We start from the raw sequence: 24602 nt of genomic DNA on the forward strand, positions 1-24602 counted from the left end.
ATTGAGATGGCAAGGGACTCTCAAGGGCTGGGTGCTCAGCCAGCCAACAGAAGACCCTTCATCCCCTCCCCAAAGTTCCTCCATAGTAAGTAAAGCAGTTCCCTCAGCCGGATGCAGAGACCTGTTCCTTTTACAAACCCACTCATAAATTTTATAACAGGTAGTTAAAAATTACGACGAGGAAGCGCTGGCCCAGCTTTTCACAATGGCAGCGGGAAGAATGGGGCAGCACTGCCGGGCAACTCACCGGAAATTTTACTTCCAGATTGTGGCACACAACCTGTCCTGAATCCTCTTTAATTGGGGCTGGGGGTAACTCTTCAACTTTCAGGCACTCTCTGGGGGCATCTCATGCCAGGAATATGAAACTGAGGAAGCCAACCCACCCTCTCCTTCAAGAGGTCCCCTGGGAGCCCCTCAGCGGCACACTTCTTCCCTTGGCGCCCCAGATTTCTCTAAGACCTGCATCTTCTTTGGACATTCAGTGAAACAGTAGGGGAGGAAAGTGCGAAGTTTTTTTTTTTTTTAATCCCGAGAAACGAATTTGCCCCCCAACTTAATAGCTGCATCATTCTGTCTTTACCGTTGAGATTAGAATAATAAATCCAAGGCGAAATGAGCGAGATGCTTCAACTCAGCATTTTGAAAGATACTATTTTTCACAAATCACAAATAGCTTTCGGAAGCCACTTTGATTGGCTAATAAAAAAAGTAAAGAATGGGAGAAAGTCGTATCTGCAGAAACGGAATGGTACCCATTTCGGTAATGGGACGACGGCAGCATTTAGGAGCACGCATTTCTAAAGAGCGCATCCCGCTCTCGCAATTACATTCCCCCATAAAACGGGTTTTTAACCTCCTTTTCTTTCCAAACGAGAAAACTGAAGTGGTGAGCAGGGAAAGCGGGGAGTGGATAACGCACAAGGGGGCGCAGGGGCTCCTTAGGTCTAACCCTCTGCCTGCCCGACATTTCCAAAGAAGCCGGGCGCCAGACGCACCCCGCCCTCCGACGCGACGGCTTGGGGCCATGGACATTGCTGAGCAGGGGCAGGAATGAATGGGGGATTGGTGTTGCGGGGTGTTGGGGGGGGAAGCAGCAAGGCCCTTCGGAATCATTTGATAAGGGAGTCATGTCGCTCTTCTTCGGGGCAGGATATTATTATTTTTATCAATAGCAATCATAATCTCACGACTTAAAAAACGAAGCGGGTCTTCCTCTGTGGTCCCAGAGTCTGGTGGGAAGTGAAATGTTTTCAGACCTCCCTGGCCAATGCCCCATGTCTCCCAAGCCAAATGTGATCACTTGGTTGCGAGCAGGGACCCCAAATTCTACAGATTTCCTGGCAGGTTCGACTTAAAGTTATCCCCAAGCTGTCCTTTCTGGCTCACAGGCAGGGTTGCCGGGAGCCCTAGGAAAATCACTTGACAAATCTTGAGACCTTTTTATAGGGGCCAGAGATTGGGACCCTGGTGAAATACTTGGCCTGGGCCTAGGTTAAAAAACATTGACCCAAGATCTGGTCTCAAAAATATCTCTGTCTTTGGTGGTCTGTTTTTGAAGGCCAGAAGTCCACCCTCCCTCCCCTCTTCCTCTGGTCTGGTTGAGCCAGCCTGCTTGTATCTCTGGAATTTGGAATGGTTTGAGCAGAATTTTATTGGCATAAACAGATTTGTCTGCCTAGGACCCTCCAGAATGATCCCATTACTAGCTGGGCTCGACTCTTTATTTTAGAAAACGTCAAGATTCCCTTTGCCCTGCTGTGGCTGGGCTTGGGGACTGTCCACTCAGCAGGCCCATCCTCCCAAATCAGTAGTCCCAACTGTGGTGGCCAGGCAAGCTGCTCAATTGTCAGAGTGAAGCCAGCCAAGAGCTGACTTGAAATAGCCAAAAAACGGAGGCTATGTGGACAGAAGAGGGCTGAGTAGCCATGACAGCCTTGTGCTGGTTGAATTTGAATTCCAGGGTGCAGACTCTATCTTACTCATTTGTCCTTCCTTTATCCCCTGCCCCAGGCAGAAGCCTCCTCACCCTCACCACTACACTTTGGCATTTTCAAATGGAACTCTCCTGACTATGCAGCTACCTTTAACTGCATACATCCCCCCCCCCATCCTCTATTTCAGTATGAGGTACTGGATGCTAAGGGGTGGCCACAAGCAGGAGACATGTAAATATCAGAAAAGAACCCCCACCACCTCACCCTTGGCCTAAAACCCTGAAAGAAAGGGCATAATCACAGGAAGAGCATAGGGCCAACTCTTTATATGGACCCAGCCCAGAGACCAGGAGGCTAAAGCATGAGTTCTGTCTTCCCACTTAGGTCCCAGCACCTACAAACCTCATTGGGTATTAAGACTAGTGTAAGTAAGTAACCCTTCTTCCTTCTCCCTTTCAGGAGATGTTCTCTTCACCTCCTCCTCTTCCTCCTCTTCTTCCTCCTCCTCCTCCTCTTCCTCCTCACCCCCACTAGCCACCTGCCCTACCTACTATGCCTGCCCTTTCCACCCCACTTTCAAGTTCCACCACCCAAAGCAAGATCAGAGCGGGTCCTTTTGGAGAGCTGGGAAAGGGAATAAAGAGGGGGAGGAGTAGAAAATGGGGAAGAGTTGTAGAGAAACAGCAAGTCATTCCAGCTCTACTTTTTAATTCTTTTTTTTTTTTTATTATGACTCACGTATACAATACAAAGTACTTGGACCAGGAACAGAGCTTTCAGGACACAAAATCTACATTCATAGCTGGACATAAAGACAAATGACCAAAATTATTATTATAGATATATTTTAACGTTTTTTTTCCTTTCGAGCACATTGCATAAACAGAGAATTCAAGACAGAGTAACTATACATTCAGTGCAGTTTAGTTCTACTCTACTGGGGTTAGAAGCACAATAAAAGCGCACAAGACCGGCGGGCTAGGCAGTCTCAGTTGTTGGGATTTTTTTTTTTTTCTTAGTGAAAGAAGCAGCAACAAACAACAACAAAACCGCATTACAAATACTCTCAAAGCAGGATTTCTTTCTATAGGTAGTGATAAAATACGCTGGAGGTTTCTTTCTTTTTTTCTTTTTTTCTTTTTTTCTTTTTTTTTCTCCCTCCTGTATTAGGATTTTTTTCTTTCTTTCTTTTTTTTTTCCCAAGATTATTGCAGGTTCCCTTTAGGTAGTATGTTAAAGATTTATTATCAGTATATTATTTTCATGATTATGGTGATTTCTGAGCACAAACACTAACACAGCTCAGAGGAAGGGGGGGGGCAAAAGATCAAACAGCAAAGGCAAGGCAAGGAAGGCATGGACCCAAGTGACTATGGGATGGATAGGTAGGATTTCAGAGACCATTGCCAGTTCTAATAGACCCCTCAGGAAGGAGGTGGGTAGAGAAACCCACATCTCCTTGATTTCCAGCAGATTCCTGGAGAAAGTCAAGGGGGTTTTCTAAGGAAAGAGCCTCAGAGGGGGAGGGGGATCTTCTTTGCTATCTTTTATTTCTTTTTAATTTTTCCTTTCATTTCCCCCTTTCCTGTTTTTTTCTTCTTTCTTTTCATTAAAAAACAAAACAAAACAAAACTGTTAATCCAGTATTCTAATTCCCAGCATACAAGCAAAGCCAGGAATCATCTTCTATATCTTCAGGGGAATCCCTTTTAAAATAAATACCAGAGAAGCACCGTGAAGAGGGAGTGTGGAGAGAAGTGTGTGTGTGTGTGTGTGTGTGTGTGTGTGTGTGTGTGTGTGTGTGTGTGTGTGAAGGGTTAGACTTTATGGGGAAGGGCCCAGAAGGTGGGAGCAGGAAGAGTGTATGCTGGGCATGGAGTAGAACAGAACTTTTCCCTGTGTCTCAGGTTCCCCCTCCCAACCCCCAGACAAATAAAGAGTGGGGGGAAGCCCAAAGGTAATAAAAGCAGAGCTGCAACTATCTGACAGGTAGTTAGAGTTGTGAGTGTCATTCTATTCTCTATAAAAGCAAATGACAGTCGTAAACTTCTCAATTTATCTGCTACCATAAAACGAAACTTCAAGGGAGTTGCTGGGGGGGGGGTGCTGATTTTCTCTCTTTTTTTTCCTTAGTCCTTATTTTCTTCCTTTTCCTCCTCCTCTTTCTCCTCTTCCTCGTTCCCTTCTTCTTCCACCTTCTCCTCATCTCGGGCCCCAGGCAGTTTATCCTTGTTGTTCTCCTTTTTCCACTTCATCCTTCGATTCTGGAACCAAATCTTCACTTGTCTTTCCGTCAGTCCCAGGGCGTGAGAGACTTCAATCCGGCGCTTTCTGGTCAAATAAGGATTAAAGAGAAACTCCTTCTCTAGTTCCAAGGTCTGATACCGGCTGTAAGTTTGTCGACCGCTGCGCCGCCCAGGAGCTGAACAGAACAGAACCCCAGTCTGGTTATGTCTGGGTGGGGGCTCCGCCCCCCAACACAGCCCCACAAACTTCCCTCTCTGCTATTCCCAGTTCTCCCTCCCTCCTGCCGATAAGGCCGACAGCAGAAGGCAAGCAAGGGCAGGAAAAGTTTCCATAGCTGTTTTGGTTTGACTTCCTTCACCTTGGGAGGTGGGTGAAGGTGGGGGCTGGGACGTGGCTGTCTGAAAAGTAAGGGCTTGAGGTGGACAAGGAAGCCATCAGGGTCCCTCAGGCCTACAGCTTAGCCCTTGCAGCTTTGTTTACAAGTGCAGAATGGCATTTAGTGAGGCGGCCTAGGGAAATAATCTGTTTCCAAAAGAAAGGAAAAGGGCTGGGGTTAAAGGAAAGGGGGCTGTGCCAATTGCCCCCTCCTTGCCGATCTCTGCCTAATGCTTTTCCAATAAGAAAAATAATTGATCTTCTGGAATGTATCACTGCCCTGCCTGATTGCTAACTGGAGACCAAAAATAAATCAAGGGCCATCCCTGCCGGAACTTGTCGTTATCTCTTCCCCCTGTACTTCGAAATTGGGCCATGAAGGGCCACCCTTGGAGGGGCTCATGACCTGAACAGCTCTCCAAGAGACTCCATAGTTCTTGATTGGCGGATAGCCTGACTCGTGTCCCCTGGATCTCAGAGGCCCCTACTTGGTATGACCCCTCTCTCTTTTTGAGCAATCATTTTCCTCTTCTCGGGCTTTCAGTCTTCTCTCCAATTGGAGGAAGTACAGAAAAGTTGGGGTAGTGGCCTTCAGGCTGCTTCTCTGAGGGGAAGAAGTGACGATCCTAGAGAGGCAGAAGGCTTGTCTTTGGGCGGGGGAGGACTTGCCCCTCTCCCTGACTAGGGGGTGGATAGCAAAGGGCCTCCTTTTCACCCAATAGTCTGGACACTGTCTTGGAATGGCTGGCGTTGGGAAATGTCTTTGGGGAAACTGGCTACCAACCCCAAAGACTGATAACCTCAGTTTACTTGGGGTGCTCTTGCCAGCCATCTCCCCAACTTTGGCTTTACAGATGGGAAGAAGGAGAGACAGAAGGAATAGAGAAAACGATTTTTAACCCTTTGCGCCCACAAATCACCTTTCCCCACCTTCACCCCAATAAGCACAATGTCTCAGGCACCCCACGCCCCACCCCCAGCCAAGCCTTTCAATCTCCCAGGAACCCACCCAGGCACGGGAGTGGAGTGGGAGAGACCCCCAAAGCCAGGAAGGAAAGCGAGCGAGGGCAGACAAAAAGGAGGCGAGGGAGGGGGGAAGACCCCGGAGCGCGGGAGACCAAGGGGAAAAGAGAAAAGGCTTCTCACCGTGGGGTCTCATCCATGGAAACATGAGGCTGGGAGACGAGTTCTGATTTAAGTGGCCTTGTCCTTCGCTACTGTTAGTGTTGGCGGAGGATTTACAGTCGGGATATTGCACCACGCTCGCCTCTTGCTGAGCCCCATAAAGGGACTGTCTGGGGAGCGCCTCGTAGCCATAGAATTTGGAGGCGTCTCCGTGGCAGCTCAGCGAGCATGGGTTCTGCTGGTAGCCCGAGTTGGAGATGCCGGAGGTGCCGTGGTGGAAGAAGTCTTGGACGTGGTGCGAGGCGTGCTGGAAACCGGGCGCGGAGCCGCCGGGCCCGTACACCAGCGCATGGCTTCTGCCCACGCTCTGAGGGAACCGGCAGTCGTAATAGGCCGGTTCCAGGGACTCGCCGCCTTTGTATTTGGAAAACAGGGGGTTGACGAAGTAGGAGCTCATGCTGGGTACATGAAAACCCGCGGCCCCCTCCCCTTGGATCACGCTCCCCCGCCGGGTATCCCCGAAACTCCCCTCCCCCCGGGACCGAACCCCAAGCTGGCCGGCTCCCCCGGGCTGGACTGCTGGGCTGGGGGCTGGGCAGGTGGGGGCGCGGTGCCGGCTGCGGGCTCGGGCGGCGGCAGCTCTCAGCTCACTGTCGGTAGGTAGAGCGCGCGCTCTCACTTAGCTCTTTCCTCTAACAGCCCAGGCGAATTCCTCAGACTCCCGGCGGTGGCGGCGCTTACACGCGATTCGCGTTCATCAATCCACGACATGAAGACAGGCGAGCGAGCGAGCGAGCGAGCAAGAGAGAGAGAGAGGGAGAGAGAGAGAGGGAGAGAGAGAGAGAGAGAGGGAGAGAGAGAGAGAGAGAGAGAGAGAGAGAGAGAGAGAGAGAGAGAGAGAGAGAGAGAGACTGGGGGAGAGGGGGTTCAGGGCTGGGGGGGGACCTGGAGGAGAGGGAGGGAGGAGAGGCGAGGAATGGGGGTGTGGTGTGTGTAGGGGGTGGTGAGCCAGCCCTAGCTAATGGACAAGGCCAGCTTTTCCAAGGTGTGCACTCTAGTTTGAAGGTGTTCCCCCTTTTCTTTCCTTTTTGAGAGATACCTGAGCCATCAGGTCAACTCAGGTTACCTCAACAGGTAGAAGACCCCCAGGAGGTGAGTGTTAGTAAGTCAGGGCTGAGCCTGCAATCCAAAAGATGAGTTCTCTGAGGTTCCTGAAGTCTGAGGACTCTAAGAAGCCCAGCATGGTGATCATGTACCCCAAACCCTTCAGCCTGCACAATCTCCAGCCTCTGGTCTCTCTTCAAGGTCTGGAGCTGCTCTGTCATTTTTATATCCTGGGGACTGCTCTTGGGGGACACTGTATATGCCTCAGCATGACCTATAGAAAGCAACCTCTCCAAGGAGTAGGGAACCCCAATAGGCTTGGCTGGGAGAACCTGAGAGCAAAGCTGTTTATGGGGACTCAAAGGAATAGTTTGTGTGCCCAGGCTTCTGCCTAGCCCAACTCAAGAGATTTCTTTTTTGGAGATTACAGCTGGACTGAAGGGTGCAAAAGAGTAGGCCTCTTACTGGTTCTCACAAACCACCATCCCATAGGAAATGCCAGCTCAACCTAGAGGGGCCCTCAGGATTCCCTGCACACACAAGCCCTTCTCCAGGCAGGCTGCCCAGGCCAGGATGTGGATGGGAACTGTCAACAGACACTCTTTAAATATTTACCCACACTTTCTGGGCGGGGGGCAGCATCCCCATGCCCAAGACTGGACAAATTCAAGTTAATTCTAATGGAAAAAAAATAACCTTGGTCTACCAACACCCTTCTCTGGCCATGGTGTTTGCAGTTATGTGGGCTTAATTCAGAGAGAAAAGAGAAGAAAGCACAATGTGTGCGTGTGGGCTATTGTGCTCATGAAGATGAATAAGAATGATTTTTTTCCCTGTCTTCTTCCTCTACAGTATGTGAGGCCACCTTGGAGCACACACACACACACACACACACACACACACACACACACACACACTGTATGTACTGTGCCACTTTCTTTATCCGGAGACACACCAAGTGCTAGTTCATTTCACACTACCCATTCTCGTTTCTGGAAGTGGCCACTCTGACTCACAGACCTGTACATACATGTGCACACCAAGCACATTCACATAGTGCTTGATAAACATAAACATTTGTAGGTTTTTGTATCAAGAAAAAAAATCCACCTGATCTGCCCACACCCCACATCCTGAGGTTTGCAGGTTGGGCAAGGAAGGACTTGGTTAGAAAACCAGATTTTTTCCTTTCCTTCTGCCCATGTGAGACAACTCTGGACTGGCTCTAGGCATCAAAGAAAGAATGGCAGGGCAAGATAGGATAAAAAGAGCAGCTCTCCCCTGTCCTTCTTTTATTCAAGTAGTTATTGGGGAAATGGATACTCTTAGCCAGATTCTTAGAGGTGATTTATTGGTGTCTAGGCAAGAGACCCTATTGGAATCTTTTACATTTAGGGAACTCACCACTAATGAACTTAGGAACTGCCCAAACTCTTGGACACAGAACTCGAGCTCTGAAGCAGCAGAAGAGAAGGGTCCAGAAATGCAATAGGCTTCAGGTCTCACTAGAGTCCAGAATGTTGGGGGGGGGCACCCCAGAGCATCTCCTCCCCTCTCCCCCCACTGCCTTCCGCTCCCTGTCAGAGCCTGCTGCATCTTTGACTCCAGCCTTGTGGATCTGAGAGACTGCTTAGTGCAGAGCTGAACAAGGTGGCTTCTGGGTTCCTAGCATCTGACACGGAGGACTGTCATAAATACTTTCTCTTTTCTGACTGGAAAGAGGAGCCTCAGAGGGTCCGGATCCTCTCTGGGGCCTGCGCCTTATCTTTTAGGGGGTGGGGATCTATTTCCAGATTTTATGGTGCAGAAAAAAAAAAAAAAAAAAACCAACAACAACAAAAAAACCCTGCTACAGAGCTATTCTTCTGGGTCTTTGTGTCTTGGAATGCGACTGTCCTGAGCATGCGACTGCCTGTCCGAGAAACTCATCAGTCCTGTAAACCTTGGTCGGACTTGATTTCCCCTTTGGGGGCTTGTCTCGGCTTTTGTCTGTCTGTCTGTCTGTCTATCTATAATCTATCTACCTATCTATCTATCTATCTATCTATCTATTTTCTTTTACACCTATCTGCTTTATTTTGCCCTCCGAGTCTGGAAATAAAAGAACTGCAAGCAGCCATTCTCGCGGCTCCTCTGTCCCACTGCCCAAGGCCTGCACCGCCCTCTTAGGTACCACGGATTTATGTTCGTTTGTTCGGGTCATTCCGCCTTTTTGTGTTAATTACTTGCTCCTCACTTATCTCCACAAGCGATTATTTTTGATGCCTGCCCTCTTTCGTCTCCCGAGCTCTCCGGTAGAGTGAGGGCCCATCTCCTGCTGCCACTCACGAATTATTTACACCTCGCAGGTGAGAGGGTTGATTTGTTCAGAGGCAGTGGGGCCGAATCTGGCAGAAGCCAGGGGCTTTCTGACTGAAGCTTCCACTCTGGCCAGAAATGTCAGTAGGCCAAGCCGGTCGGAGGGCACTTCTGCCTCTAACATTGAGCAACAGCGCCACCTCGCGTTCACTTGCTCCAATGCAATCTGGTTGGAGAAAAGCCAGCAGTGATCCCAGGCTGAGCTGAAAGGTGGCAAGTGGGGAGAAAGAAGCCTCTAAACAGCTCCAAAGGAGAGGGATTCCCAGCAGGTAGTTGCCTCTGTTCTTTAGTTCTCTAAATTCTTGAAATAAACCTTGAGAAGGGTTCCACACTGTCCTCTTTTGTTACCCTCCCTTCAGGAATAAAAAAACATTGCAAAGGAATGGCCAGAATCTCCTTCACTCAGGCGTTTTCTAGTCTAGAAAATCCTTTGCGCACGCGGATGCACCACTCTATCCGAAGCTCCCACGACCTCTGCTCCAGGCAGGTACCCTAAACTCCCAGGCCCCCTTATCCTGATGCACAGGATATTTCCGCTGTTGCCTGCAAGACTTCAGAGTAGGACTCTGACTGTACCAGGCTGCCCCCACCCCCTAGTTTGTAGCCCATTCCTTGAACGCTCTTCACCTCTCCCTCTCAGCCAGAAAGATCCTGATCTCCGTGGGCCATAGACAAAACATTCCTATAATCCGATTTCAAAGGAAAGAGTGTCCACCTTATTTAAACCATAAAACAATTAAGCCCAGACGTCTAGCCAGCTCTGCACTGCTGTTTTGTTCGGCCCCATTCAGAACCCAGAGCAGGGAGACAAACAGGGCCATAAAAGTGGCATTTCTGGGCTACGGAAATGTACCTATCTGCTGCCTTCCCAAGTGAGACAACCTTTAGGGTTTTGTGATTCCGACAAAGGAGCAGAGGAGAGGTGGGAGGGAAGATGAGGGGAGGAGGGCGTTTGCTAGCCTCTCTCCTAGCCTGCTTTCATTTCTCTCCCCAGCTGTGTGTCATGTTGTTTTAATTCATAAATGGTAATGAATAAAATTGAATCTAATCTGGACCTGGAGGCTGGAAACCGAAATTAAAGAGTGGACCTACTCTAAATCCCCCATTTACTGGGGTCCTACAAACTCTGAGGTCCTCTTTCCTTTCCGTAGCAGCAAGGCTGGCTCCGGGAGGGCAGGTTTCATAAAGCAGGGCAGGCTGGAGGACTCAGAAAGGAGGCTTCAGGGCCTTGGAGCAGGGGTGGAGTAGAAGCCCAACAGCACTGAGCTTAAAAAGGGAAAGAAGCCCACATCCTGATGGTCCAGACTGTAGGAAAGAAGGGTGTCTTGGCTCTCTCATCAAGTGCAGAACTTAGGCCAGGGTTACAGAATATCAAAAAGGCCAAAGGGAAGGATGAGGTAGTGAGAAAATATAGACAAATGAATTACCTTTCCAAAAGGAGCAAGGAGTTGATGCTAAGAGAGGTGGGGGCAAGTCTATTAAGCAGGAAAGAGTGAATATATTAAAGGCTGATAAGTTGTTGCCATTTGATTGAGGGGGGCGAGCAATATTAAAGAAACAAATCTTCCAACCCTTCTAATTGGAAGAAGAGGGTAGGAGACTCAAATAATGGGGCAGAGGCTGTCCATACAAGTGTCCACCAATCCTGATGAGATGAGTAGGATGGAACAACACAGAGGACAGCCCTCCCCACCCCAGTTATATTCTTTTAGGTGGTGTCCTCTGGGTACTCAGAGCAACACCCTGTGTCCTTGGAAGAGTGGACAGCCCAAGATATTAAAGGGCTATATTTCAAAGTCTAATTTTAATAGTTTCCAGATTGGGGGATTTCTGAGAAAGGGGGTGCTGGGCTGAGGCAGACCCAGTAACTCTGTCTGCTTCTGATTAGCCCATGAAAACTGTTAGCTCCAGAGAAGGAAGGTTCTAGAGAAGGCTATAGTGCAGTCACCCAGCCCTACCAGGCAGTTAGATACATATCAACACCTCTGTGCTTGGGGTCCTACAGCCACCAGAGAGCACCCCACTCCTAGCTAGTCCCTAACCGGATCCTTGGAGCCTGGCTTCACCATTCCCTAGCAGTACTGCTTAGGTGACCTTGGTCACTCTGATCAACATTCAAATTTTGGAGTAGGGAATAGAAGGGGACAGAAGAGAGAAGATCCGGGGATGAATTCATTAAAAAGAAACTAATTCTGATTATACTGACTTTGCTACCTATTTCCTCTTTTCTATTATTTTCTCCTGCCTTCCTTCTTTTCCTTCTTCTCCACCCTTCTGTCATTTTTTCTTGTATTTTCATTTCTTCCTTCTTCCTTCTTCCTCCTTCCCCACTTCTGATTCAGAACTTAGTGCCTGTCCCCTCAGTGTTTCTTGAGGCCTGCATGGCCTTTCCTCCTAGCTGACCATCCCACTACCTTTCTTTTCCAGTCAACCCTGAAAGCACCACAGCACCAAAACAACCAGGCAAGAAGCCAGTCTGGGCCCTCACCCAGCACCCAACTTTCATCTTCACCTATCTCTTCTCTCTGATCTCATGTACTCATAAATTATTACAATTAATTACAGCCAGCAAAACCATTCAAGCAGTGCTCCCCACACGCTCCATCAAGCCACTAGGAAACTCATAGGCAGCCAGCCGGGGCAGGCACAAGGAGGCCTCTGCTTCAGCAGCCTCCACCCCTCCCCTAGAGCCCCCACCCCCCATTCTGCCCTGCCTGAAGAGAAGCTGCAGGCATTTGCCCTTCCAAGGTAGAGGGAGCCCCTTCTCTGGTTCCAGTTTCCCTTAGAGGATTTAAGCACTTGCCTCTTCGACAGAATCACAAGGAATAAAATGATGAGAGCTAGATGCGAATGCGTTTCTTTCTTTCTTTCTTTTTTTTTCCAAGTGACTTAGATATATTAACAGAGTTCTACTGTAACAAACAGAACAACATTACAGGACGACGGACGATGGGGAGGGACACTGGGTTAAGAAGAACACTGCTCTGTACATGCCTGAGGCACCAGCCTGCATTTGCAGCCTGACCCAGCCAGCAGCGCAGTCCGGGGCCCTCAGCTCTGGACTGGGGATCATCATTGTGTGTCTTTTTGTATGAAATCTGCCCGCAGAGCACCCAAGGCCCAGGAAGGAATGGCCCAGACCAAATATGAGAGAGGAGAGGGAGAGAGAGAGAGAGAGAGAGAGAGAGAGAGAGAGAGAGAGAGAGAGAGAGAGAGAGAGATTCAAAATACTGGCTTCTTTGAAGAAAGAAGGAAAAAAAATTCACATTTGTGTGTGTCATTTATTTCAGTTGCGCTGGGGAAGAGAACGCAGTTTCTCTCCTGCCTCCTCCTCGATGGATAGAACTAACTCTAAACACCAATTTCTCAACACTTAACCCTCCCACATCGCAAGAGTTTGCATTTTTCCCCTTCCTTTTTTTTTCTTTTCTTTTTAAGAAGGTGGGCTTTTCTCTATCTTGTTCTTTCCTTTTCTTTTCGTGCTTTCTCCCGCCTGGGTTGGGGCATTTTTTGTGGGGGTTTTTGTGTTTCCCTTGGCTGTGCCGAGGCAGCAGGCTGGGGCAGGGCTTAGGATTGTTCCTTGTCGGTTTTCTCTTTATTCATCTTTTTCATCTTCATCCTCCGGTTCTGAAACCAGATTTTGACCTGCCGCTCAGTGAGATTGAGAACACGGGCCACCTCGTACCGACGGTCCCTGGTTAAATACATATTGAAGAGAAACTCCTTCTCCAGTTCCAGCGTCTGATACTTGGTGTAGGGGCAGCGCTTCTTCCTTGTGGAACGGGCGTGGATCCAGTTGGCCACGGGGTTGCCTGGAGGGCCAAACACGGGCAAGGGTCAGTAAAGTTCCCTTCCAGCTCAGGACCTCTGTCATCCCACCCTAGGTTTAGTCAAGCTCCCCAAACTCAATAATTGAACCTGAATTTGGACACATTTTGCTTTAGGCATCTCCTCCTTTCTCTTTTGCATCCAGCCCCCTCCCTATATCCCCTCCCTGTTCAGCTTCCAGCACCTAAAACTGTAGTAAAATTTAAGCTACCAAAGCTCCCACAGTCTGGTCCTTAGCTTCAAGAGTAGTAATTCGAGAATATCCTCATAAAAAGTCCAAATTCCCAACCATTTCATAGGCCCATAAACGCTTCTCTCTCTTGTTTTTTATTTTTATAGCAAGGTCCCTCTCCTCCCCACCTCCCTCCTCCTCTGCCCCCTCCCATCCTCACAGACACGACCAAGTCCTGAGAGTCCCTAAACCCTCACTTCTTTCCAGTACCCATCTCTGGGCTCAGAATTCAACCCTGCTGAGGCGAATTATCAGGGTGAAGTTATCAGGATGGGGAAAATCTTCCCCTCTCCTCACAGAGCTGCTGGCCTTGGAGAAAGGCTCCGTCATGTGTTGGACTCCAGTGCCCCCCTCCTCCAGCCAGCCCCAGGACAGCTCTGCAGGAGACAACCCTCCAATTTCAGGTTTATGGGAGTAGCTGAGAGCAAGGAGGGAAGCCTTCAGAGGGGTATAATTAGGCCCTGGCCCCTTATAGAGCTAGAGGAAAAGATTTCCTGAAGTCTCCTCCCGGGGATCCCCCCCGACACTTCCTCTCATCCAAGGGACTGTACCCCTCCCCTGCTGTTTCTCCTTCTTCCTCTCCCCCTTTCTTTGACCCTGCAGCTTACACCTGCCCCCACCTCTTTACCTAGTCAGCACCCCCCATTCTGTGCAACACTCAGAATTCTCCTGTCTCTCTAAATGCTCTCTCTCTCTCTCTCTCTCTCTCTCTCTCTCTCTCTCTCTCTAAAATCTGAAGATTCTTTCCTTGTTATATATATATATTCCGATCCCCATTCACAACTCTTTCACTCCTGTGGACACTTAAAAGTAGGTTTTCAAGTTTAAGGAAACTCAGACCTTACTTCTCCTCCACTTATATCTGGAAGTCCTGACCTAAGTTCCTAGGCTGTGCACCCCCAGATTCTTCTCCTGGGGGAGAAGTCAATGGACCTTCTGTTTTATTAACCCCTAATGGGATGAAGACTACCCACTCTGACTGTGAGAGGTAGGGATAATATCTCTCCTCCCTTTGCTCTAAGTATCCTTCTCACCTCTGCCCTGTCCTTTCTCAAACCACAAAATGAATCTCAGCCCTCCAGCCCAGCCCCTGTCCCTGTTTGCATCACCTCCCCCCCTCCAAAGTGACTACTGAGAAAAAACAAAACAAAACAAAAACCAAAAAAAAAAAAAAAAAAACCAAAAAACTGAGCTAAGAGGGAGATTCAGGAGTTTTCCTTCAAAGCTAGCCTCTGGGAGAGAAGCCCCTCTGGCCGGCCCTCACCCAACCTGGTTGCCTGGGCCCCCTTCTCAGACCTTCCTGCTCCTGAGAGCTCCCCAAGGTAATTCGCTTTTATTGAGTCCTCATCCCCCCTCGCCCTCGCTCCTCTCCCGCGCTGCCCGCGCCGCTCGGAGGGGCTGTAATCTAGCTGTCCCCGCCTGGCCTCCCCTCCCCTCCCGAGCTGGTTGTAAAGGAAAATTGCTCCCAACTTACTAGGGTCCAGGTCGGCCTTCTCCTCTTTGTGCTTGCTGCCGGCCAGCGCGTCCGCCTCGGGCGAGGGCAGTGTCTGCGGGGCGCGGTCGCGCAGTTCCCCGGGCGAGCCGTACATGTAGTCCGGGTAGCTGCGGCCGTCGCCCGGGCCGCAGTCGGCGCGGCGCCCCGGGTAGGCGTCGGGCTTGAGGGCGTAGTGACGGCCCCCGGCCGGGAAGCTGGGGAAGGAGACGGCGCCGGACAGCGGCTCGAGCCAAGTCCGCATGTAGCGCGTGTCGGCGCCGAGGTGGGGCTGGGGGCCGTAAGGGTGATAGACCACGGACGACTGCGAGGGCACCGGCGCCCACGACGTACTGAATACAGCCGGCTTGGGCGCGAAGCTACAGGACGGAAAATCGCTACAGTCCGGCACCAAGCCGCTGGGTCTGGCGGCGGCAGGGTGAGCCCCGGTGGCCGGAAACCTGGACGCTAGGAGGTCTTCATTGTCGTGAGAGATGAGCGAGTCCACGTAATAGTTACTGATGGGCCCCGTCGCCGACATCGTAACAGGGTTTTACATACATAAGATTATTGTATGAACTGTATATGTACTTTTTATCTGCTCACAGAACAATCAAGGCAGGTAATTATTTTTCCAGCCTTTTCCCGGCAGCTCATTGGTTCCCCAGCCCCCACGTGATCGTATTTACCCAAAAATACGGCGCGGATCAATGCGCAGGGGCTTTTTTTCCCCCTTGCTTTTTCCCCCCTTTACCACCCCCTTCTCTTTGCTGATCCCCGCGACCTGCGTTTTCCTGGCGATTTGCAACTCTGGACCCAAGGCGCCAGACAGCCCCCCCTCCCCGGACGAATCATATCTCATCAGGGACCCCCCCCCCTTGACCATGTGCAGCCAAAAGCAGATGGCTCCCCCTACCATGAGGATAAAAAAAAAACCAAGATGAAAATGCCAGTCCCAGAAGCCAGGGTTCCTGGACCCCCAGAGCTGAGATGGGCTCGGGGAGCCCCTCAGGGGCGGGGAGGCCGGACGAGGTAGGTGGAGGAACTATTTCTTGACGTAATCTGTCTCTGTCGGCTCCGACGCTCCTGCAGTCTCTGAGTGAACGGAGATCAGCGATTGTCAGTTCGGAACGTGGCTTTTAAAAATGCGTTTTTAAATACTGTGTATGTATGTATTTCTTTCAGGAACAGCAGCAGCAGCAGCGAGGGAGGGAGAGTGGGAGGGGACTGAACAAGCTGGGATGGAGGGAGGGAAGGAGGGAAAGGGGAGAGTTCTTCTGCCCCTGGTCAGCTCAGTTTCCCAAATCTAGGGTATGAGAAGCTTGAGAAAGGTGGTCTGTGGGGTGGGAGGAGTGAAGCTTGGGAATCTCACACACCTTTATCATCAACCTCACAAGTCTCCTCTTGCTTTGGCACAGATGTACAAGCCTTTATTTAAAATTTATTGTCTCTGTTTCTTTGCCAGCCTGAAGAAGTGGAGGAGAGAGCTACACAACTTAAGTGGGGCATCCCCATCCCAGCTGCCTGCTCACCCTCCTTTGCCCCCAGGTCCATCTCTGCAACACCCTTCTCCCCCCCCCCAAAGAAGTCACTCGGAGGTTCTGTCTGCAGAGAGCCAGGGTGAGAACGGGCAAATCGAGAGAGCGACCTCGGTCGTGGGCAAGTAGCTTGTTTTTACGTCCTTCAATAAAATTTTTATGAGGATCATTTGATTGTTCATAAATGTGTCTTTCATTAAATAAAATTGTAGGCTGTTTTTGGAACGGAAAAAAAAAGCAACGGAGGGATGGAAGAAGGCAATTTCTTTGAGGTCCGATGGAAGAATTCAGAAGGTGGCAGTGTGATTGAAAGGAAATATCAGACAACTTGGATTACACCCTCCCAATAAGTTGACTGACTGCTATCCTCACCCCCTTGAATTTGGGGTTTGTTGTGCATACAGCCTAGGTTTTCAGCAGACCTCCCATGGTGGTTTAGCAAAAGGAAGGCTTTGGGTATGCAGAAAAATCTTAAGTATGGATGCAGGAGAAGGGGCAAAGAGGTTGGTGGGGAATGGAGGGACAGGTGATATCCTCAGAGACTTAGTGCTCCCAGACAGAGCAGAATGAGTCTGAAGGAAGGGTAGTCTCAGAGTCAGAGGTAAGAGGGGAGATAGGCAGGGAGTGAGGCTAGGATGCAAGCTCTGAAGGCAGCTGGTTAAAGGGCTCCCCAGACCCAGCCAAGTCTGCCTTTATTCCTCTCTCCAGCCTCCAGAACCAGACCAAAGTGTGGGAATGGGAGCTGATTTTCTTCTATGTTTCTCTCTCTATTTCTTCCAAGGTGGGGAAGTGCTAGAGAGGATGCTGTGTGTGTGTGTTGGGGGGCAATAAATGTTGGGGAGAGGGTACAACTGCAGTATTTAGGAGAGACTCAAGAACCACAGGAGCCCTCCCCAACCTCTATGTCCCCCTCCTCTGGTTCTTCTCTTTTCGGTTTATCAGGGCTAAGTTTTTTAAAGGTGTGTGTGTGTGTGTGTGTGTGTGTGTGTACAAGGAAGTGTTTGGTTAGGAAGAAGCACTCAGATTAATTCACCTCAGCTCTCACTGCCTTCTCCTTAGGTCTGGACTGTAATTTGGAAAATCCAAATTACAATAAGAAATAGAACACTTCTTTGCTCTTGATATAGTCAGGTTACCTGTCAATCAAAAAAAAATCTCCCTCACTAGTTCAAAGAACAGATAGGAGGTTCCAGTCCTGCTGCAGAGGTTTTCTTCTTCAACCCTCACCCCCCCAGCATAGTCAGCACCTCCCCCAAGCATGGGTGCCTGGGGACTTAGCCTGGCTCATGGGCAGTTGCTGCCAGCAAGGAGCACAGACATTTAGTCTTCATGGGGCCCGGGGCCAGACTGAGACCAAGAGGACATCAAGGGACAGAGCTTGAGACCAATTTAAACAGGTCACTAGGCTGAAGGAAGGAAAAATAGAAAAGAAGGGCTAAGGTAGAGAGGAAGAAAAAGATAAGAATTAAAGGAAAGAAAGCAGGCAAGATAAAGAGACTTAAGAGCAGGAAAGGAAGACTTTCAAAGGAGAGTCAGGCAATGAGAGGCAGGCAGAACGGGGCAGGGCACAGGCTGGAGGAGCAGCCATGGCATTGTGCAGTTCTCTTGCTTGCCGAGGCTTTGCCGCGGGACCGCTCCAGGCGCGGCGGCCACTTCTGTCTGGACACAAAGGAGTAAGAGGCCTCCTTTCCATCCCCTCTGGGAGACCTGCTCCGGTGGGTATACTAGGCCTCTGGGACACGGAATCTGATATTAGCCTAGCAGTCACTCTGGTTGCTGGGGGCTGAGCTTCATTCTAGTGAAAGAGGAAGAAATAGAAGAGGAAGGAGACGTCATGCCTGCTCTTTCTCTGCATCTTCACTATACAACAGGGCCTGTCTGCCTTTACCTCAACGTTCTGAAACAGAAGTCCTTAAGGACCCTCTTCTATTTGGAAAAGCCCCTCTTATAGGCATCTTGACTGTAATGAGAGTCTCTTCTCTCCTTGTCCTTTTGAACACTGCCTTCTTTTCAACTCCTGGGCAGCCTGCACTCCCAGCTTGCCTACCCTGCAGAGGCTGTGGCAGCTGGGCAGTCAGGGGTACCATACAGGGATTCCTGCTGCCCTCAAATCCCCCAGGAAGCAGGAGAGAGACTGTTGCCTTTCCTTCCTTTTGGAAGCAAGAACTCTAGACCCTCCCCACTCAGAAGTCAGCACAGCTGTGGACCAGGAAGCAGGCCTTGCCCACAGGCCCCTCCTTACCAATGTCCCATTCTGTTATGCCTCCTAGAAAGAGGTAGCCTAAAGGAAGGGGTCTGATAAGAGACTGGGAATCCAGAGGCCACTAGGCCCAGGTCCTTCATATAGGCTGTGATTCTCATGTTTCACATTTAAAAGCTAGCAGGTCAGGACTGTGAAGTGGACTTTCAGGTTTTCCCTAAATCTAGGCTTGTAGATATGGAGGGAAAAGATGTGGATGTGTGGATGCGAAGAAACAAGGTCTCATCTTGGGGGTTGTTACTCCCACTGAATCTCCTATTCTATTTTAAGACTTTCTCTCATTTACCCAACTCCTTTCAATTGTTCTTAGCATCAATGGGGCAACCTGAGAGACTTGAGGAAAATGGGAGTCACTGCTGGAAAGGGAGGAAGAAAGCCCAGTTCTAGTTGACTATTCTGTATTCACCTTACACCCCCAACAGATTCCAGTGAGCACAGGAGAGGAGTCCCCTGAAGGGGGATGGGCAAACCGCTATCACCTCAAACCTGGGCAACTGAGAACACAGCCAAGATAGCACTGTGGGAAGGACAGACAAACAGATAGGTTAGAGTCATCCTCCTCCCTCCCCCTACCGCGTGTCTCCCTTTTAATGATTTAAATTCCCTCCGGTTCAATCCACACCGTCAAGTTCGGATTAAATTTAAAACAGGCTTTCTTCTGTGCCCCCAGCGGGCCATCCCGGCCGCCGCAGGCTGAGAGCCCGCTCTCTGCTCCTCAGCACCCTCCCTGAACCGAGGAGGCTTTGCTTTCATTTTCCTTCTCCCCCTGAAATGGGCTCATTTCATCCCTCCGCTGCCCTCTCGCCTTCCCCGCCCCCCTCCCTGGTTCCCTTCTAGTTCCCCCCCATCTCTCCTGATCCCTCTTTGTTGGGAAAAACACACCCACACACAACTCCTCCTAGCTAAGGCCTGAGCTGGAAGCAGAAACTGAGTTCTCCTGCTTGCTGCGAGGAGAACCGCGTGCTACCCCCGCCCAAGGTGGGTATCTGGGATCCCTGCCACCACACCAAGAGCCAGGCCCCCAAGCTCCGCAAGCGTGAAACCCCCAGGGCCTGTGAACGTGGCCCTCTCAACGCCATGGCCTGCCCGGCCTGCCTTTGCGCCGGCGCCCCCGCCCTGCCGCTCCGCAACAAACGGGGTTATTTCCGGCTCCCCCAACACAGTCTGTTTTTCCAGCCTGGGGAGTGACTGGAGAGGTAGCCGCCCCAGAACCAGGGCTGCCCTGTGCTCTGATTCAATGGCTCTGAGCGCGTTGTTACCTGATCTTTTGTGTGATGTATGTATCGCAAGGAAATTTGCAGTGACTTTGGAGCCCAGACTGAGGAAGCGGAGGTGGCGAAAGGAGAGACAATAAGGGCTCGAAGTACAATTAAGGAGCCACAGCCGCGGGTCCCTCCCCGCCCTCCCTAACCGACTGGAGCTGTCTAGCTTCAAACATCAGGGCGACCCGCGAACCTAGAACCGGAAAACTCAGCCTGTGACCAAGGAGCCAAAGGACTACACATCCAGAAAAGAGGAAGAATGCTCCCCCCCAACCTGGGTTGTCGTAGCCAGCCCTGCCGAGTTTCAGAAAATCCAATGAATGAAAGTACACATTCCGACGACGAATTTTTCTGAGCCTTTGGAAGGAGTGCCCGGGTTTGGGAAGTCTCAAACAGACAGGCAAGCGGCGTCTCCCAATGCAGAAAGACCACAACATGAGTGTGAGACTGAAATCATACACAGGTTGAACATCCCGAGGCCTCCTTGCCAGGCCTGGTGGGCGCCGATCTCCCTACCTTCTCTCCCGCCAGGACCTTAAGCGGAGGCCCGGAAGACTTGGTACCTTGGGCTTGGTGTAATCCCGCCTCAGAAAGCCTCCTTTACCTGCTTCTTGGCTCCCCACGGCCACAGAGGCAGGGTAGCAGCCTCCCGCCCAGGGAGGGAAGCCCTGGCCACCGCAGCCGCCGCCACCCGCCCTCCTTCCCTCCCTCCCTCCTTCGCCCTCCCTCCCTCCCTCGCACGCTGCCGCTCGCGGGGCCCTCCCGCGGACAACCTGCTCTGGACCATATCCAGGTATCTCCGAAAGGAAAAAAAAAAAAAAGAAAAGAAAGAAAGAAAGAAAGAACTGCGTATACGGGGAGGGGGGAACACATAACTGCATTTATTTTCATGCTCTGATCATTGGTTCGACCCTAGTTTAGTCGTCCCGGACACAACCCATCAGCCGCAGAGATGTGCGGGGGGCCTACAGCCTCGCCCAAGCAGACCGCCGCGCCCCGCGCACACCACACTCCCTCAATACTCTTGGTTGCCGCGCCCCCGGCAGCCCAAACACCCAACAGACCTCAAGGTCCTTCCTACAGACTCAACATCCGGTTGCCTGGCTCGCCGCTGACCACAGACCAGGAGTCCACTCTACTCAGTCTGTGGTCGATGTCCACACACAGTCCACCCTGTCCCTGCTCTTGTGCCCTGCCCGGACACCCTTCTGAGTCCAGCCATCCGCTGAGCTACACTTGGGCTAACCTCGTCCCCAGCAAGGACCCACACAAAGCTCTGTGCGCTAGTCTTCCCATTTATACTTCCCCTATTCCCGTTTGCCGCCTTCACGTCACCTGTTCTCAAGAAGGGCTGCATCTTCCAGCAAGTGAGCCGAAGCAAGGCCGACTGCTGGGGTGAGGTCCCAGGGAGACCACAGCGGATTAGCTGGGCTGAGCCTAAGCCCCCACTGCCGGCGAGACATCTCAGAGATCAGGGCTCTCCTTGGCGAGCTCTTGCCTTTTCCTCCTTCTCCCGCAAGTCTCAAACACACGCCGAGAGTTCAGCTCTATAAATCCTGCTCCCCTTTCCCATATCATAATTAAAAAAAACCAGTAGGGGAGGTTTTAACTTTTATTGCGATTTCTAGAGTTGGGCTGCGGAGCATATATTAAGTTTACGCTTATGTGCTCTCGGCGGGGAGGGTCCTTTAAGAAATAAAAATCCATCTTAATATCCTCAGACGAGAGAGATAATTTTTTCCCTCCTTTTCACGCTGTTCCTTCTGATCACTCCCTTCCAGCGAAGCGAATAAATAATTACCATCGCCTTAGCCATGATCCACAGTCCCAGGGCCCCCGGGGTGGACTGTGACCATCAGACTGGCCCTCACCTTGGCCCTATGAGACCTTGCTCCACTTCTCCAGATCTAGGGAGGAGACTGCCCTGACCCCTGACTCTGTGGCCACCTCCTTTAAATCCATCATCTTTGAATTGGAAATAGGGGCAAAGTGACTCAAGGCACAGAAGCCCTGTATTGATAAATTTCGGTTCATCAGGGCCATTCCTCTAAGCCAAGAGCTTCTCTAAGCCAAGAGCCACCTTGCTCCAGACCCAAACTGGCTGTGTGCCTCAGAGACTCTGAAGTTAGAGACTATATGGGCTCCCCAACCAGGGGATTCCCTTACATATCTTTCTTCACCAACTGGCCCATCTTTCTGGAAACCTCCTCATTTCCCTGGGAGCCATAGAGATTTAAATACTTTTCCTCACACAAAGGGATGGAGAACAGATAGGACCGACAATTCAGCTGGGAAGTGGGGGAGTCTATTCACATCTTCTTTTCCAATATTCACAGAAGTCAAAATGAATTTCACACACACACACACACACACACACACAGAGAGAGAGAGAGAGAGAGAGAGAGAGAGAGAGAGAGAGAGAGAGAGAGAGAGAGAGAGAGAGAGAGATTTCAAAAAACCTAGAAGGGACAGATAGAAACAGAGACCTATACACTTGTCATAAATTTAAAGTCACATTCTTTTTTTCTAAGACACCATGTTGAGAATACAAAAATCTCCATGATAGTTTGTTAAGAGACATGGTTGTACTCCCTGCTTTCATAATCATAATTACAAAAGAGCCCCAAGAATCTGGCCTCCTTTGGGTTTCTCCTTTTCAGAGTCTCTGAGAACAGAGCCTGTGCTTGTTTCCCCTTTTCCCTGATCATCCCCCCCATTTTTTCCTCTGAAGACCAGAAAACCTTTTCTGAGATCCTCACTTGACAAACCAAGTCCAGAATTAAGAAAGCCGAAGGGAACAGAGTGGAGGAGGTCTGTAAAGTTTCTCAATGCTCAGATCTCCCTCTGCCCCATTCTTCTCCCCTCCGCCCCCTACCATCAGCCAACAGCCTTCTCAACAATATGGTAACGGTGGGCGCTGGCAGTGTCTGTTTACCCAGACATTTCCACAGAACACAAGGACGGGCAAATGCCTAGCAGCCTCAGACAGGCAAATATACAGACCAAGGCCTACGGATAACAGACAGACAGACCAGAGCTGGGCTTTTGCCCTCAACAGGGTGTGTTGAAGAAGGTTTCGACTTGGACTTGGTGTTTCTCCACTAATGTACTCACTTCCTATATCCATCCTTTCCCTGGAGATGGAGCTATGGAGGGAAGAAGAGGCTACTGTTCTCAGAGTTCCCTAACTCTTTGAACACCAACACCCTCACTTTCCAAAGGAGCACTGCTCTCTCCTTAGAGGTAGCGGGGAGAGACTTCAGAGATTCCCTCCTCTTTTTAGGAGCTTTTCCGTCCTTTCATGACTGCCCCACCCTGTTCCTCAACTAAGCTGGCCCAACAGGCCAAACTCAAACTCCTGCATTTCCTTGGAATTGGCTGGACCTTCTTTGTCTGTCTTTATCAGCTGGGCACAGGAGACAATAGCTACGGGAGTGAGGAGGGGGGAGAAACCCTTTCCCTCCATTCCAAAGATTGGGACAGGCTGAGGGGGAGATGGTTGTAAAGCAGGGCTGTCCAGAATTTGTCCCATGGCCCCACTCACAGCCTGACCTCCTCAGTCTGCACCTATTTTGCCCTTTCTGGGATGGGTGGTGAGGCAGTCCCACAAGGGAAGGAAGGGTTAGGGGAGGTGGATTGGGGCCCTCGACGAAAACCGACTGATGTAACTCAGGCAGTTTCTTGTTGCCGAGTTCAAAACTCAATCCCAACAACATGAAACTACCTAAGCCACAGATCAGCTGAGCAAGCAGGGCCGGAGTTTAGGGCTTTGCATCTATCCAAAGAAGGGAAGGGGCTTGGGAAAGGAAGAGATTCAGCCCGATCCCCTTTCAGCCCTACAACCTCCCTAAGGACTAGAGAGTGGACTTTGGGTGGCTGGGTGGATTGAGGGTCTGATAGTCTCCCCTTAGTTTCTGGTATAAGCAAGTTGCATTGGGAAAATCTGGTGAAAAGGAACCTCTAGCCGCCAAATCCCTGCCCCACCCCCAGTACTGCAGTAGAGCTATCCCCCTGCATCTGGCCCTGGCCCTGGGGGGAGCTGGATCCTTCTTCCACTCTTGAGCTGGGTCTCCTGTCTTGTCCATCTGGCTCTCCTCTACTCTTCTCCCAGACTCTGTCTCAGGATTCTCAACAAACATGGGTGTCTAGACCACAGTGCCTGTGCTCAGGAGCCACTTACAGTCGGGCCACTTGTCTGGCAAATCCCTACAGCTTGGGAACACGAAGACCAAGAACATGGACAAGGCTCACACCCACACCAGAAAAAACGCAAGAAAACCCAAGCTTCAAGCTCCAACCCTTCTACCTTACAACCAGACAGAGACACCTAAGCTGATGGGTGGATCTCCAGACGCCCCTAAGTGCCATCAAAGATAAAGAAGCCAAAACCACCAATTTACCCCCCTTTAACCACCGAACCCCACGGCGGGCGGCAGTGGGCCAGGGAGGGGAGGAGAGGGAGCTCATAGCCGCTGCCCTCCACTGCTGGCGGCCACAAGGAAAATCCGGGTCTCTCAGAAAACACAGACGCCCAAAACACCTTCCTCCGTGCTCTACGCGCTGCTCTCCGGGCACCTGGGAACGCTGCTAGTCCTCAGTCGACCGCCAAGAGAAGAACAAGAAACCGATTCTCTTACCTTGTCGCTGCCTCCTCCTTCTCTTGCTGCCGCTGGCGCTTGTGTAAGCTGCTGTCGAGGGCGGGGGCTTAACTCCTCGTGCCCCTCCGGCAGTTAAGTTTATTCCTCTGTTTAGATGGGTGGGGGTTCCTGAGGTACTCCCCAGCAGTGGTGGGGTGCATCCAGCCCCAGTACCGAAGGCAATCAGATCCGTCTGCTCCTCAAGATTGCAGTTTGCTCTCTGCCTCT

General features: G+C 50.7%; 2 protein-coding genes across 2 annotated transcripts; both read right to left on the reverse strand.

The window, feature by feature from the left end:
• Positions 1 to 4041: 4041 nt before the first annotated feature.
• Hoxc8 (homeobox C8) lies at positions 4042 to 6141 on the reverse strand. Its single transcript, XM_021183863.2, has 2 exons — positions 5706 to 6141; positions 4042 to 4359 (listed from the first exon to the last, which is right to left on the reverse strand). The coding sequence occupies exons 1-2, from the start codon at positions 6139 to 6141 to the stop codon at positions 4067 to 4069; spliced, it is 729 nt and encodes a 242-aa protein (XP_021039522.1). The 3' UTR covers positions 4042 to 4066.
• A 6295-nt stretch (positions 6142 to 12436) lies between these two features.
• On the reverse strand, positions 12437 to 15245 carry Hoxc9 (homeobox C9). Its single transcript, XM_021183632.3, has 2 exons — positions 14681 to 15245; positions 12437 to 12958 (listed from the first exon to the last, which is right to left on the reverse strand). The coding sequence occupies exons 1-2, from the start codon at positions 15216 to 15218 to the stop codon at positions 12714 to 12716; spliced, it is 783 nt and encodes a 260-aa protein (XP_021039291.1). The 5' UTR covers positions 15219 to 15245; the 3' UTR covers positions 12437 to 12713.
• Positions 15246 to 24602: the final 9357 nt, after the last annotated feature.

The sequence above is a fragment of the Mus caroli genome, unplaced genomic scaffold, assembly GCF_978045245.1.
Source record: "Mus caroli unplaced genomic scaffold, Mus_caroli_1 scaffold_16, whole genome shotgun sequence".
Classification (NCBI taxonomy): Eukaryota; Metazoa; Chordata; class Mammalia; order Rodentia; family Muridae; genus Mus; species Mus caroli.